The sequence below is a fragment of the Phyllostomus hastatus genome, unplaced genomic scaffold (assembly GCF_019186645.2).
Source record: "Phyllostomus hastatus isolate PE091 unplaced genomic scaffold, TTU_PhHast_1.1 phas_contig_308, whole genome shotgun sequence".
NCBI lineage: Eukaryota > Metazoa > Chordata > Mammalia > Chiroptera > Phyllostomidae > Phyllostomus > Phyllostomus hastatus.
In genome coordinates, this window is record NW_025333848.1 from 1,579,464 (window position 1) to 1,597,133 (window position 17,670).

At 35.8% G+C, this 17,670-nt stretch overlaps 1 protein-coding gene across 4 annotated transcripts in view; it reads right to left on the reverse strand.

Moving 5' to 3' along the window:
* Nucleotides 1-779: 779 nt before the first annotated feature.
* Nucleotides 780-17,670, reverse strand: part of CLEC1A (C-type lectin domain family 1 member A) — a 35,708-nt gene continuing 18,817 nt past the window's right edge. For 2 of the 4 annotated variants that reach the window (XM_045839769.1, XM_045839771.1), the window contains 5 exons: nt 7,822-7,920; nt 6,286-6,462; nt 3,777-3,928; nt 2,966-3,084; nt 780-1,897 (listed from right to left, as the gene is read on the reverse strand). In XM_045839769.1, coding sequence (XP_045695725.1) covers nt 1,717-1,897; nt 2,966-3,084; nt 3,777-3,928; nt 6,286-6,462; nt 7,822-7,920 — 728 coding nt within the window. In that variant the 3' untranslated portion in view covers nt 780-1,716. Of the gene's footprint in view, nt 1,898-2,965; nt 3,085-3,776; nt 3,929-6,285; nt 6,463-7,821; nt 7,921-17,670 lie in introns of those variants that run through there. The other 2 variants (XM_045839770.1, XM_045839772.1) reach the window with 2 other exon arrangements.

Here is a 17,670-nt window from a genome sequence, read left to right on the forward strand (position 1 = left end):
ATGCTTGTTTGTGCTCCTCTATATTTTAAAATACCTGCTTTTTGCATATGTTTAATATCCTTCAAATTTTATATTACAATTTAAATTATGGGACTAATTTCACATTTACCTCATTTCAGGTAACATTTCAGCAACATGAGGAGATTGTAAATATTTCCACTTTATATTTAATGAAATAAGCTTCTTGAAATAAAGTAATTTTATAATAATAAATTAAAATTAGGCATCTAAAATTTCTGCTTTATGATCACAAATACAGTTCTCTTTGCACAACACAATAAATCAACACAAAATTTTTTTAACATTGAAAAATTTCCTAGATAACAGGCAGAAAATTGAAAGAAAAAATCTTAAGAAAGAAATCTATAATTCATGATTGATGTTGTGTATATTGCCATCCTGAGAGAGGGCCACCTCCACAAGAAGCCAGCTATGTATGTCACAGTCTCTCACTTCCCATGACCTGACTGAACGACTTGCCCTATTGCAATTCAGTTCACTCACCTTGAGCCACATGTTGATGGCAATCTGCCTCAAAGGATTTCATTTTAAAAACTGTTAAAACCATCCTCTTGAGGACAGCATGTATCTCAAAGACTTCGTATTTTCATCAAATATTCAAATAATTAGTACTCTTGTAGAGCCCAAAGTCTCAGTAAAGTGCAATCAGAACACTGACTTTTATGATCTTTTGAAGACCATTTACACACTGAATTTTTCCCGAAATCACAAATCCATTCTCAAATCACACATACTTCACATTATTTTAATTTATTATTATTAAATCTTTAGTACCTGAGGATATAAACATGGATCAAATGAAGAAAATATAAACTAAAACCAAACTATTCCAGATGCACATAAATAGACAGATTTTTGTTCTGGTCTTCAGTCTCTGAAGCAAGCATCAGGGATAGTAATTTTGACATGGAACTAGGTTGACAATATTTCTATCACAGAAGAAATTCCTTGGGGAAGGAGACAATCACTGGAATCTTAAATAGACATAGGGAGATAGGTTTGTAAGAGGTAAGGTTCTAATAAAAAGAATTAGCCCGGTGAGAAGCAGGCCATGGACACAGCAGATGGGGTCTTTACTGAGAGATTGAGAAAGGAAAAAAATAACTTAAACAAAAAACCCCCAAACAAACCACAAATCAGTTGTGTATTTGGTAGCACAGTATCAGATTTCTCATAGACTAATTGACTGTTAGCACAAAGGATGTTACATACATTTATTTCTTCCGTGTAAATCCCTCACTCCTCTAAATATTAAGGAAGGCATGGAAAAAGGGAAATGATATTAGATGTTGAGAAGGAAGAACACTAGGAAGTTATCTCAAAATCAAGAAAGTGGCTAGTAATTTTATGGGTTTCCAGGACCAGTTGGTGATACATAATTGAGATTTCTTCATGCTGGTAAATATGTTCATGAACTCCCAAGCTCAGAAGTGCTGGTGATCTTGAGCTAAAAACACGAAAATCCTTGTTGTGCCAGTTGAGGGATTGCCTTTCCTGATCTTTTTTCCATTTCCTATGTCTCAAATATCCTTTGCATTGACCTTGCTTTGGTTCAAGCTTTTGTTGAATTGTTGTATAAACATGGGGCAAATGAAAGAGAATAGTTTGAAACCAGGTGCACACAAAAAGACGAACTTTTCTTCTGATCTTCAGTTTGTCTGAAGGGAGTGCAAAGTTGTAGTTGCAGCTAGGGAGTTAATCAATTCCACGTAATGGTTCAGAGAAGCTAAGGAGTGTCTCTACCCTGACTGTGGCTGCCATTTTTTCACATGCACACCGTCTCAACTCTTGGCAGTTTTTGGAGAAAACCTTTCCATTGAGGATGGTTACACAGTCCCTGTCTCTTATGCTGGTGATATCTGTTATAATCCTAAACCTTAAAAAAGAAAAAAAGTTAATTTATTTACTGTTTATTTCTAAAAAGAAATACTAAGAACTTAGAAAGTAGGTAAGAAATACTCTTAGCTTGGTAAAATTATAGCAAAGGTGCCCAGAATGAGTTTACAGGGAAGATGGAGTCACCAAGCTTTCTTTTCAGCCCTTCAATTTCCATAATCATTCTCAGAAGCATCAGGTCACCCAAAACAACAAAAATAGTTTCTACCTAAAACTATGATACATGTTACAGTCCAACTTTAACATGTAATTTTATAGTTATCTGATAAATTACCTACTTTCTCTGTGACTCAGTTTACTTAACTATACAATAAAAATGATTATGTTGCATATGCCCTATTTCCTAGAAAAATAAATCCTATTTGTACATAGAGAAGAGAGGTATCTTTTCAAATATGGCTTTAAATTATAATATATTTTACCATCAATATTACATTGTCTTACATTTCAAAGAATATCATGCCTACCCTTATCCAAATTATATAAGTAGAACTAACTTTTGATAGCAATATTATTTATATTGCCAGTAAATCTGTCCTCAGACACTGCATTTTTAAAGATGTGCTCCCTGTTTCAGCGTACTGAAAGCCAAGAAATCTGAGGTCTTACACTATCTCTGGGTATTGACAAGTTGTGAAGTTTTGTGACCATAGGTAAGTCACTATCACAACCTGGGCTTCAGTTTATTAATCCATAAAAGATCCATTCATTCTCATTCTCTCTCTCTCGCTGTCTCTCTCTCTTTCTCCCCCTTTCTTTTTCAGTGAATTACAATTTTAATGCTCCAAGAAACTTCAGGGCCTGAAATGAAACTTCCTGAAAGCAACCAGACAAAGAACTTTCTCCACTATTGTATTAACACTTTTTATCTGTCTCCCTCACTGGTTCAGAAGCCATTAAGGAGCAAGCAGTTTTATAAATCCTTGGACATCCTCCTACAAATAAAGTATCTAATACAAAGCAGATGTTCAATTAATGCTTGTTGAACCAATTTGCTGCAGTGCCTCTCTATTCCATGCCTTTCCCACAAAATATTCTGATGGCTTACGGTTCAGAAGTGTATGGTGTTCCATCGACCCACAGCCAGGCCTTGTCACTGCAGTTGCGCGATAGCCCTATCCAGTAAGAGTAGTAAAACTCCGAGTAGCTGTGAGGCATGGCAAACTGCTGAAAAGGCACAAAAGAAAATGTTTAGCTTCTAGAGATGTTACAATAACATACATATACAGAGATGTGTAGTGCCAGCCAACACTTTTAATATAAGAACACATGACTCCTGCCTCACACAGATAATAGTACACATAAGAGGAAAGCATCTATGCTAAGGTCAGTTAATTTTGTCCAAATTAAAGAATTTCATTTGTCTTTATAAGTGCAGAAGATATACTAATATTCTGAAACCAAGAATCATATCAATCAAGCTTTTTAAGTGACCTGTTACTTTCAAATCACAGGATGAACACTGAGATTTGATGTAAAAATATGGGAGGTAGATTTACAAAGAGATGTGAAGTGATTCTGGGAAATGGAAGGAAAAAATGCAGGAATGCGGGAGTAACCTGTATAAATACATGTAAAAGGGACTGACCAGGAAGGAGAAGAGAACAATGAATACATTTAGTGTCAAAAGAGGTAGAAGCAGAATTTGAAAAGATGGTTTATGTCTCATATTAGGAAAGGGAGAAAGAGAAATGTTCATATGTTTTCATATACATAAGTGTGTATAAATTGATATATATCCCTGATTGAAATAAATGGAGAGTCTGTGAACCCTGACTGCCTAGATTCTTCTTGCATAGCTGTTTCAAAGACATCTGTTTGAGAATACTTCAAACACCGATCAAAACTCAGGATTTTACCAAGATTTCTTGTGTGTTTATCTTCAGCATGGTTGAGTTCTCAGCAATACAGAAATAGTCACAGTCCTGCCAGCTCTTGCTCTCTTTGTAGAATTGGTAGCATTTGTCCCCATACCATTTCCACTTTTCTGGGCAAGGGCTACACCTGTGCTCTTGGAAAGAAACCAATTTTAATAAGTTATTTTTTACCCAGGTCTGTTTTCTTTCCTCTCTTGAAATTACATAGTATTTGATAAGCCAATAAAGAATGGATTCCCTTTCTCTTAGATATTCAATTGCCCAGGCAATGATATTTACAAATGTTTACCTAGCACTCGCTATACACCAAGAATTGTGATTGGCCCTGAGCATACAGTGGAAGTTAAAACAGAGACTACTGGCTTTCATGGATACTGAATCTAGCTCTTCCTTGCTCTTGGCTATGCAATTCAGTATACAGAGAGGATGTTCGATACATAAAGAAATTTTTGTATGTTCAGAAACTCAGCATGCATTACACTTAAGAAACAATTGAAGTTTTTGCAATTTTATTCTTCCAAATCCTCTTATATACTAGTAAAAATATTTTTTAATGCAATATACAGGCCTGTCCAGAAAATATCCAGCCATATACTATGAAAAATAGAGACATTTATTGAAGAAGATAAAAGATACAAGAAACATTGTACATAGGACAATGACACCACAGGCCCCTTAAAAGTAGGCACCTTGGAACCTCACACAGATCTTTGTTTATTGCAGCCTGTACACGTTGAACATGCTTAAGTGTTCTGCTTATTTCAGGCCTTCCAGATCGTGGATCACTTTCAAAAGATTCTCAACCATCTTGGAAGCATTTGCACCACACTTTTATGTGCTCTCCACTCATTGCATCATCCCTGAAAGGCTTCTGAATCATCTGAATAATTTCCATGGAGAAATGTTCAAGCTTAATGCAAAATTTGATGCAGATTCGTCGCTCTATTCACTCAGTCATTTTGAATGGATGGCCACACAGTACACATGCTCACTCAATGGCATCTACCACACCCCCTGACTAGTACAGTGAAGTTGTCATTGTTCACACATGTGCATTCCAGTCCACTTTCCTTCACTGCTAGGTTACATAGATGTCACACAAACTGTTCTTGTTATATTAACAATGGCTGGACTCTTCCCTGACAGACCTCGGTATATCAATAAGATATGAATTCTTTTCTCTTTCTAAACACAAGTAAATAAAATGTTAGAAAAAAATAAATATTAAGACAAGTATTAATTGGAATGCTAAATCTCTACGTATCAGAAATTAAGATGAATGCCAAAGTTAGAGAATTAAGTGCACAGGTCAAGAGTAAGGTAGGTTACTATGGGAAGTGGTTGTAAATATAGGAGCTAAGCCCTGACAGCTGTGGCTTTAGTACACATGTGGGAACATGGCCTTTGGCCTTTGAGAGTTGGGGACCCATAACTGAGTCCTTTGTGGGTGTATGGTGAGATAGGAACTCAATAACTCCATTAAAATATCTTTATTATAAAAAACAATTTGGTGTCAAAATGTTAGCATGTTAAAATCTGAGTGGTCAATATAAATGGGTATTATATTATTGTTTGTATTTTTCTGTATATATGAAATATTCCATAAGGTAAAACAAAGTTTTAAACAAATAAATAATTTGGGAGATTTCTTAGTCAGTTTATATCTCTGGCCCAGATGTTATCTCTTGTATACCAAACTGCCTCTCCATATCTCCACTTGGATATCTAAATTATACGTATGTCAAATTCAACTTGCCCAAAATAGCATTCCTGGTTTCCTACTTTCCCCTTTATAACCACAGAATTCTTCTCCACTTTACTTGATCACACCTCTATGCTTGTTGCTTTGCCCCAAAACCTTGGAGCTACCTTTGGCTGTCATAACCCTTTTCCCTCACAACCCATTTATTCCATCATGTGCTCATCTCCACTGGTCATATTCTAGTTTGAGCCACTGATATCTCTTACCTGGATTGCTGCAATAGTCATCTCATATGGTTTATCTGTCCCTATCCTTCCCTTTTCCAGTCTATCAATATATTTGCAGAGGGAGACTTTAAAAATTCACATCAGACATGTAATGAATCCTCATGTTGCTCAAAGTAGAAGCCAAATCCCTTACAATGTCCCCTGATGTCATAAATAATACCTACCTCACTTTCTATTGGTCTTCTACTCACTCCCTCCAGGTAACAGGCTCCTTATTATTCCTTGAATATGAAGATACATTCACATCATAGGGCTCTTGCATGGTCTGAAATGTCTGAATTTTAAGAATCCCTTCATGTATTATTGTACAGATGTGTTTGAGCTAAATGATCCCAATAACCGGACACAATCTGTATGCTCAAAGTATTAAGTTTGTCAGACACCTAGTTAAATAATGCAGCTATTTAATTAATACATTGGTTCCCTGGTACACTGATGGGAAAGTCAGCCCTACGTTGACAGATGTCGTGAGGGCAGAGGGAGCCCAGTGACCAGGACTCACCTCCAGTTTTGTTATAGAGCTCACGACAGAATTTTTCAGCCACACGCTGCAGAGTTTCAACAAGCTTCCTTTTCTGGGCTTGGAGAGATTGTAACTGTTGAGAGAGATTCCCCAAATTTTCTTCCATCGTAGAAATGCTGTCTTTCTGAGTATTGGAGAGCTGGTAGAACTGAAAAACTAACCCAAGTTACCAAGTCAGACTAGACAGTTTATTTCTTCATTTCTATTTCTATTTTCTACATATGAAAAAGATAAAACAGTATATTGTTTGTGATCTCAGGTTCTGAGATCTTATATTACATATATTCAAGGTTGGAATGTAGTACATACTAAATACTATTTTTGTCGACAAATAAATTTTCCAAGTATGCTTTCTTATGTGGAGTCATAGTAACAGTTTCTAACTTCAGGAATGAATTCCTTAATCATATTTACTGTTTAATAAATATTTGTGTATATTCTCAAACCAGTACTCAACACTAAACTACAAATCCATGCATTTTTTGAGCATTACATTGAGAATTGACAATGTGCATTGTTACCTCCTTCAGTCATTAAAATGGTCATATTACCATTTCTATATTTTTGCACACTTGCACTTTGGCTCAGTGAGAATAAGTAAGTTAATATCACTTGGCTAAAATATTTCCACACTTAGGGTTAAAATCCGGGGTCTCAAATTTAAGATAAAAGACCTTTATGAATCATGAGCATTGCTTTACATCCCTAAAATGAATGGTGGTTGCAAAATAATAGTTATATTAAAATAAAATAGAAATTTTGGGGTCAGGGTAAAAACATTAATTTTGTAATTATAAAGTTTAAGATAACAAAAGTTTGAAAATTTCCTATGAATCAAATTTTTGATATTAAAACCTGCTCTTTGATGTAACCTTTTATCTTGCACCACCTTCTTCAACCGTTCTGGGAAACATTGCTGTAGTGTCTTGATCCGATGAAGAAAATGTGCCCACTTCCTTTTTTAAGTTTTTGAACTTGTCCTTACTAGTTTGTAATTGACCTTATGCATGAATTTTTCCTTTTTAACTTTCGTAGGCTTTTTTGCAAAATGATTTTATAACTTCCTGGACCTTTTGAAAAATATGGTGATTAAGGACGTGGACTGTCTTCCTTATATTGCGGAGCTGGGATATAAAGGAAATCTCTTCCCTCTGTATCAGCCCAATGAGACAGACATGCTAAGGGTAACGACCACTGCCTCAACTCTTTTGTGGAAAGGAAGGAGTTGAAGCATGTGCTTATTAAAAATATTTGATTTTAAATCCTGGCATATAAACAAAGAGATAAAAAACTTCTTATCTCAAAAAGAATATAAAAGTCCAGCTGACAAATGATTTCTGTATTTTAATGCTTCTTTCACTGCTCACTGTTTAAATAGATACTTTAGAATAAGGTACACTGAATTATTCATAGGTTGTAGAATTAAAGTGTAAAGAAATATTCCATAACGAATCTTTCTCTTCCTAGACAAACCTTGGAGCCTGGATCCTCCCCCAAGTCAGAGTGCAGACTTACACACAAACCCCAGTGCTGCCAGGCCAATCAGCAGCACCAGGCACAAAAGGAGCAGGGTCAAGGCCACTGGACGCCAAGCCGAAGAGGGAGGCGGATTCTCTGCAGGGAATAAAGGAAAGGCAGGGTTTCACTTTTTCATCCTCTTGGATGCATGTCAGCTTCAAGCGAGAGAGGAGCTGGTTCTGGGAAAGGGCACATTCTACAGGACAACAGTAATCAGGGACTAGATCACATTCCTTCTGTCCTCAGAAAAACATTGTCCGAAACCTGCGGGCCAAGCCTGACTTACCAGGGTTGGATCCTCTCACATGCCCCACCCACTTCTGTTCCCCACACCCACCCGGGCCTGCTTTGTAGTAATCAAGTCGTGCATTCCTGTTACCTTTATATAGTCATTTATATAACTTTTTTCATGTCAAAATACGAGTTATAAAAGACTCTCATATAAATGTCTTAACAAAGAACAATTTTTTACAACATCAGAGAAGAGATGAAATTAATTTTCTATCACTTTTGCAAAACACAATCTCTCCCAAGTTTCCATAAATGCTTTTTCCCAAAAAACAAACTTTTTTCAGTAAAGGGAAACGATCATTTTACTGTTTCTTTTGGGGATTTCTTTGTCAAAAGTTCCTCTTTGATAATGATTTTATTTGTTCATTAAATTACAGCTTTCCCAAAAGAGATGGAAACACGACCATCAATTTCTCAAGAGAGAGATCCAAGCTATCTCAATTGCGAGCCAATTAAGTAATAAAAAAGCTATAGACAATATCTCTTGCCCACACTCCCACAAGTTTACCATGTGGTAATTTTAGGGGCTCCACTTAGTGGAAAATAGGCCCATCACCTAATGATGTCAGTCACTGATCTGAATGACCTCTTGTTAGAGCTGACAAGGAGGACCCCTAACCAGTGCAGGTCGCATCCAGCTTCGTGATTAAAATGAGACAAAGGGAGAGAGAAACCCTCAAACACACTGATCTCTTCATGACTTGTGAGTCTAACTTTACTGGGAATTCAAGTCAGATTCTAAGACAGAAAAATTAAAGATATGTAAGTTCATGTCCTTTTTAGAAAAGTCCACCACAGAATGTATTCTAGCTATAGAAATTTGTACAATACTAACTATTATTTACAAACAGGGAATGGGAAGTGGTAAAGATATGTAGAAGTAGAAAATATTGTCACTGTCCTTTGGAATTTACAACCTAGTAGGAAATCATGGAGCAGGCATTCATACATTTTAAAATGTGATTCTTAATTTTTTCTTAATAATCATCTCCTTTAAAAATTTTTCAATGGCTAGCATTACAATTCTAATAAAATCCAAATCACTTTCCATAAAGACTCAAGTTGATGTTAATTTAAAAATGAAAGTTTGATTATAGTACTTCCCAACTTAAACTAAACACATCCAATAGCTTTATTGCACTTAGAATAAAATTCTGTAAGACCCTTTTTCATCTAGACCCTACCTGGTCCTCTCATCCCTTTCTGTACCACCCTGCCCTCAGGCAAATGCTCCACTCACTGTGGCTTCTGTTTATTCTTGAAACAAACAAGCTTGTCCCAGTTTCAGTGCCTTTGTGTTAACTCTGCCTCTTCCCCAGCATCAATTAATCCACAGCTGGGTTTATGGGGAGGCTACTTCCAGGTATTCAGCTTTAGGTTTAAATGGCACATCCTTAGGGGAGGACCAGGTGTCCATCTCTAGCACATTACCCCACTGTGTATGTTTTTTAAAAATAAGATTATTAAGTGTCATGTTCATGATTTTTGTTTGTTTTTATCTATCTCCTCCCCCTTGGATGTATGCTTCATTAAAAGTCTTGTCTATCTTGTTCAGCATTGTATTTCCAGTACTGAAAATCGAGCCTGGTACAGAAGGGTCAAATACATATTTGAATGAATAAATGAATGAAGAATGAAATCATTAAAAAAATGAATATTACCTAAACTACCTAATTTTTACAAAGGCACAGATTATCTCCAGTGAAACCTTATACATTGATTAATTTAAATCTATTGACTTTTCATCAATCTTTCTGTCAGCAGAGGGCAGACTCGGTAAATTCATCTCCTAGCTGTACTGGATTCTACCCACTGACGTGGGATTCTGAATCTTGAAGAGATCTGAGAGATCTGGCCTATGTGTCTGGTCTAAATTTTCCTGGAAACTTCTGACTTCCCAAGACATTGACATTTAGAGTATCTCAGATTAGCAGAGCATAAACAAACAAGAGCAGAAACGTCTCCAAAACCCCAGGACTTTTTAAAGTTCTACACAGCCAAAGAACATCAACTAGGTGGATGTTTCTACATTCCAGAGATACATGTGCATCTGTGGACCAGCCACCAGGGTAGCTTTATTTTTCTCCATGTCTCTTATTACCATCAGATATAGTATATATCTTATTTCTTTTGGTTTACATCTGCCTTACCCAGTAGAAAGCAAGTTCTGTCATTAAAAGAATATTGTTTGTTTAGCACATAGAACATTAGTTGAAATACATCCAGTTAATGTCGAATGAATGAATGAATGAATGAATGAATGTGTCTATTATACATAAGTATCTGTTACATGCTTGTCTCCCCCTTCTCAGACCTATTTATATTAATACACATGTAAGGGCATAATTTTTAAAAACTAGTGTCCCTTTTTATGATTAATATTTCTTTGGACAAATTACAAGTAATACAAAGGTAAAGAATAAACACTATGAAATCAACCAAGTTATTTATTCTTTAAGAAAAGTGTTTTCCTGTATATAATATTAGGGGTAAGGAAGGTGTTGATTTTCTGTCCAAAGGATTAATAAGCATAAACTTTAATTTTTATTGTGAAGTGAAGGCATGGACTTTAGGGATTAAAACATTATTTAATAATAATTATATCCATGCAAAGAATAAATACACAGTCCTTCCTAAAGCTGCTTCTAGGACAGAATGGGAAAGAAATGTAGCATGTCTTTTGTTAAGGAAACAAAGTTTAAAAAATTAACTTCTAAGGAAATCAATCATCTTGATCATTTGGGAATTTTTCTACTCTGACTTCTCTTTCTCTCTCTTTTTCTCTCCCTCCTTCTCTCTTCTTCCCTTCCCCGCCTTCTCCCTAAGTATTCAAAATATCTTCCTGTTTTAGCTAAAGACCCAGAGAAACACAACCCTAGGGAGTTTCTATAACAAGTATGGTTATTTCTAAGAAACTAAACTTTCAGATGGAAAGAAAGTTGCAAGCTTCACTTTTTCTTTTTCCCTCTCTGGGTATTTTTCCCTAAGTGTGGGTTTAATATTCCTGAGTTTTAGTCCAAGGCCCCTGATTACAATGAGGTCTCTCTCTAGAGACTACCCCCACCCAGAAATAAGAAAAATAAGCTGCTTCAGTTTGGCTTGGCTTCATCGCATCTTTGTTTTTTGGAAGAGAACCCTATGCTGTCTCCCGAGGCATGTTCAGAAAAAGGTGTGGACAGGCAAAGGAATGATATAAACATCCCTAGGAATAATAAGATATATATAGAAAAAAACCAGTCATCTTCTGTATTCTCTTACTATAACTATACTATAAAAGGCTAAGGTCAAGTTTTAAATACAAATTCCTTTGTAGCTATGAGAAACTTTGTGGATGAAGAAAGTTGTCACACTAAACCAGTTACTCTTCACCAGGCGTTAGAGAGGGAAAATTGTACACACCTCCACACCTCCATTCTCTGGGCCTCTAAGAAATGAAACAGACATTACTAAATTAGTCAATTAGTATGCCTCCAAAATGGAAAGGATCATAAAAACTGGGAGAGACAAAGAGAATTAAATAATTTGCATAAAGCCACCCTGTGCAAACTAGTTACACTAAATTGCCACACTTAACACCACACTTTGTAAACTCTCCTGTGAACCAGGACTCAGAAAAACAGGGGCTAACATTTTAGAAAATACATATCTCATTCTTTAGTTCACTGTTCTTTTAATATTTTTCAATTATTGCTAGCTTACATCTGATCTTTGGATGTATTTTTGAATTTTTAAATGTTTTTTAGAAACTTCTTGTTTCCTTAATCTTTGCACATGGCACATAGTAAACCTCCTCATAGGAGGGTGTTTGAGGCCCTTGGGTTGAGAGCATTTTTCAGTGTTCATAAGAATGCATGTTTCCTTTCTTTATGAGTCCAGTTCAAGTATTTGCTAGTTACATTCTCTCTAAAAGCAAAATGGTATTATTCTTCCTACAATTTCAATAGAATACACATCTGAAAATGTATATTATTTCCAGAATATGCCAAGTTTCTTATTTACAGTGATTAGATTTAGAAACTCAATTGTATTTTTTCTTTTGAGTAAAATTTAGGTGAGTCAATTTTATATCCCAATCAAGGAATTTCATTTCTGAAATATGTATAATTCAAAACCACTATTAATGACAGTTGCTAATATTCCATGAGTTACTGAGATACATGTTTTATGAATGATCTCATCTCTCCTTATGAAGACTGTAGGAGGTAGATGCTATTGTCATCCGCATCTCACAGGTAGGCAATTGAGTCCCAGAAGGTTTAGCTAACTTACTCAAGAACATATAGCATCTGATAATAATACTTATCAAGGGTGTTATAGATGCTGTGCTATTTCATTTCAATCTCCCAAAAATTATTCAAGAGGGCACTATTTTTGACCTTAATTGGATAAGAAATCTGAAGCACTGAGGAGTTACTTCATTTGCTTAGGGTTGAATAGCTAGTAAGTGATGGAGACAGAAGTTCTGCCTAAGGACTCTCATTCTAGTGCTGAATGTTTCAAGTCATTTTCTCATCCACCCAACAAATCCCACATTAATATTCACCTCGTACGGCAGTTCCATACAGTGTTATAGAAAGGCTCTAAGGTTTTGTCACTTGTAAATGTTTACCTCTATATTGTGAAATCTCAGTAATAGTCACCTTGAACAATACATTCTTCTTTCTCCCTCCAAAGTGAACATTATAATGTATATAAATTTAATCTCTTCCTTAAAGAAACAAAGTTTCTTAGCATGCTACATAAAGCCCTGCACAGTAGGATCCCACCCTACATTTTGCCTCACCTGCCCAAATCTCCCTCATTCACCCCTCCCTTCGAGGACTAATGCTTCGGCTTCATCTTCGTCACCCCAATTGTTTACCTTGTCATCATGTTTCAATTGCCTGACAATTCCCCAAATTTTCTTATCCTCATCTAAGTTCCAATCCAAAACTAACACTTCATCTTTTCCCTCTGAACTCTTGTCATTCTTAGTTTTACCCATGATTACACTGCACCAAGCTAGTTCCTCACCCCTCTGTTTTTACCTTTGCACGTGTGGCCCTCACAATGGAAAGGCCAGCCAGTGCCTCATCTCATTCTACCTGGAAAACTTGGGCTCAGCTTTACAGACCAGGTCAAATGTCAACTCATTCCAAAATAGGCACATGAATAAACACAGTAAGTTATTCATTCCTATTTGCTTTTGTGGCCTCTTACATATATTCCGTAGCACTACGTAACATTTTCTTAGAATTATTGATTCAGATTATTCCTTCTGCTTCTCTAAGCACCTAAAATAGATTCTCTATAGCATCTACCATATGGCTTGATATTTAGTAGTATGCTTAAAAGATTTATTGAGTTGATTAGATATGATTTATGCCATTAACACTTCCAAAGTGTTAATGTTATAGTTGAGAAAATAAAGCTAAAAATGCAAGAAAATTATTGTCATTAATATGAGCAATGAAAAGTGGTACTTGAATTTGTCAATGATTTTTATTCATTAAATCCAAATAGGTTTTCATATTCATTTTGATATGATTACATTTAATCTTCCACAGGAATTTTGACCCATCAGTTTTATGTCATCTTCTCTCTTCCCAATATATTAGTTGTGTGAAGTGTTTCAACTGTACATTTTTCAAGCTACAATTTATTTAGAACCTCCCAGACCTTAAATAATATTAAAAAATACTCACATAGCTCATAATACCTTAGCTCTAACATATTACCTTTTCTCTTTATACATAGGCTATTAAAAAAGAGGAGAAAAATAAAAAAGAGAAAATTATGAATTATTTATTTTCTTAACTATTAGTTGCTTTCAAATCCATGCTCTTAAAAATGACCAATATTCTATTTTCCTTTTTATTGTTAAACAACAAATTGTTTGTAGCCTTCCTCTTACATGAACTCTCTGCAGCATTGATTGTTGTTTTTAGAATTCACTATTCACTACTGTTGACTTTTCCATTTGTTTTACTGTCTCCTGGCTTCCTAGATGCCTCCCTCTCCTGGTCCACTTCTGCCACTGACCTATTGAAGTCCTTTGCCCAGCTAGCCCCTCAATATTGCATTTCCTAAAGTTCTTTCATTGGCATTCTTCTTCTCCTTTTTTATTTTGCTTTTTGATTTTATATTCCCTTCCTCAGTGACATCACTCATTCTCAGAAAGTTTAACTCCTACCCAATACTGACAATTTTCACATAAATATGTAGCTCAGAATCCTTACCTCCAACCCACATACTATATATACAAGTGTCTCTGGGCAATACCAGCTGTATGTCCCTTCTCTTACTGGCATCTCACACTCACACTGAATTCATCATCTTTCCTATTCTCCCTGTAGTTTCTCAGCTTGCAGCACCATCTACATAGTATCAGTTGGAACATAGTCAACCTATGCTCTCCCTTTCCTTTTCTTCCCACTTGTACCCAGTCACCAATTCTTTAAACTCTTCTTCCTCTCATCTTTCATATCTGATTTCTTCTCCTTATTCCAATACTACCTCAGGTCAGGTTCTTCTAATACCATGCTTATCCTAGTGCAAAATCTGTATTAGTTGATCCAATTTCATACTCCTGCAATACATCCTCCTCATTTTAGCCTTGATGGTCTTCTAAAAACTCACAATGGATTATGTTACTACTGGTTTAGATCCTTCAGTTAACTCATTTTACCTGCTGAATAGAATCAGAATACCTCAATGTGACATAAAAGGTGTTCTTTAACTTTCCAGACTTACCCTGTCATCGAGCTTCCCCCTCTCCAACTCCACACCTCAGCCATAACATATTGCTTATACTTCTCCGAAACACAAAGTTAATGAAGACCTCTTTGGCTTTCTCTTGTGTGTCTGCCCACAGGGCACCCAGATCTTTAAACCTTCCCATTTCTGCTTCCATATCATGAGGAACATCTCAAAGTCAACTCAACTGAATGGTTACCCCCTCTGTCAAACCTTCCCTGATACCCTCTTCCCCTACCACACAGAAATGACCAAGGTTTCCATTGTACCATGTGAATGCTTTCATCACGGCACTTATCACACTTACTGCTGAGTTGGGAACTGTATTAGAATTTAAGTTTCCTCATACACAGGGATCATATCATGTTTGGCGTTACATCCTCAGTACTTTGTAACAGGTCTGGGAATAACATGACCCCAAGCATAAATTTTTGGAAAGAAGGCATGAGGGTATTAACTTGTATTTTTGCTTTTTATCTTCCTAATTGTTTAGCCATATTTTTAAAATGCAAACAACTTTATATTAAAAAATGAAAATCTAGAAAATAAATATGTGTATATCACTTATTTTTATTAATTCTAAAATGTTATAGTTGTAATTGTCTCACAGTATTATGTTGGATCTGAATCCTCTGCATTGCCAAAAAAGGAGAAAAAAATCCCACAGATTTTTTACTCTATCTGTTTAACAACAAAAGTATTTCAGTCTATTTTTCTAAGAAACAGACTTCAATAGTGACATTGCTCTAAATACTTGCATTATCACAAGATGAAAACAAGTTATCATACATGGAAGGTAAGATAACTATTGTTGGCCAGAAAGTTCATTTGGTTTTATCATAAGATTGCTCTAGCAGTGCTTAGTTGTCTTCAACTTTATTTGAAATAATTTTGTTAAATTGTACTGTGACAGCTGTCATATCAGTGTGCATTTAAAAACAAGCTGATCAAAATTGGTGAATTTCTGTGTAGCCATTTTAATATTGAAGATGGAACAAACAAGCAACATTTTTGGCATATTATGCTTTATTATTTCAAGAAATGTAAAAATGCAACTGAAACACACACACACAAAAAGATGTGTGCTGTGTATGGGGAAGGTGCTGCGACTGATGTAGCACGTAAAAAGTGGTTTGTGAAGTTCCGTGCTACAGACTTCTTGCTGGATGATGCTCCATGGTCAGGTAGACCAGTTGAAGTTGATAGTGATCAAATTGAGGCATTAATTGAGATCAATCAATATTCTGTCACATGGGAGATAGCCAGCATACTCAAAATATCCACATAAATAAAGTTATTGATGAAAATGAAAAATATGTATTCTACTTTACAGAAAAAAAAATACGGACTTTTTGGCCAACCCAGTATTTTTTGATGTCATGTTTTCTTGGAAGACACTGCTTTGTAACCTCTACTCCTACTGTTTCAACTTCCACTTCTTACAAAAACATTGCCAGATGTTTTAGTGAGTGTTTTATTCCACTCCGCCTCCCTCTCCACCCTAAATCCTCTGCAGAATTTGTTTGTACACCCTGTTCCTCATCATGCTGATCACTAATCCTTGTGAGAGTTCCTGGCCCTCATCAAAGGTGAAATGTGAAGTTATACACAAACCACTTAAAACTACAGCCCTAAACTCCAACTCTTCACAGGATTTGTTGGAGGAAAACTATCATATCCTATGACATGTATATAGTGGCTGCAGAAACTGACATTCCAAAGTTGTCACTTCGGTTCACATCCAGGAGGCTGGAAATCCCCCAGTATTCCCTCACAGCCTACTGGAGAGTTTAGGAAAAAAAAAACCAAAAACTCACATCAGTGATTTTCAGGTGGCAGATCATTCAATAAATAGAAGTTGAATGGAAAGTTTTAGTAGGGGAAAGGAATAAAACCTAAAGAAAAATGGGAGACAACACGAAAAAAGTGTGTGTATAGATTCACACAGGTGAAGTAAAGCAGGATATTGTTAATAGAGAAAGGACATGTTAAGATACAGACATTAAGTGAGGATTTCTCAGATACAGACTGACACAAAAATGTAAACAGAACCCTTTAGGAATTCTCAAGGGAATGGGTTATTGAAAAGAAACTCACATTTTTGGTGTGTCTGCAATGTACCAAGGACTTTACATGGCTTATCAACCTAAGTACTCATAGCCATCCTATATGTGAGGATTTGTTGCGCCTATGTAATATTAAAGTTAATATGAAATAATATGTATAAAACACTTAAAGCAATACCAGGCACATGTTAACCACTATGTGCATGTTTATCATCATTAGTATTTTATAAATGAAGAAACTGAGGGCCCATAATACTTAAGTAACATGTCCAACATCACACAATTTTTTAGTAAGTGACTTACCTGGTACTAGAACCTAGTCCTGTCTGTGTGGCAGTGTGAGGCCTTTTCACTGGACCTCAGGACACATTTTTACCTTAGATTGGCTGAGTTGCCTGGGAAATAAGATCCTTCTCTATGCATGTGAATTATCTCTTCTATAGACTAAAAACGTATATTTTGTTAATATGTCACAGAGTGAATCATTGAAAATAAGAGAAAAATATGGAAGCTAAATGTAACAGAAGTTAAATATTTTTATAATTTAATTCAATCATCTCAATAGTACTCTGGAACTCAGTAGAACAAAAAGGAAGAGGCAATGAGATGTAATTGCACCTGAGGCCACCATATAAATCACTGGATCACAGAATGTCAGAGCTGAAGCGACCTTAGAAGGCATTTGCTTTAATCTTCCCCTCATTTTACAGATGATAAAGCCAAACAAACAGCTGATGCTAATATGACTCTCCCA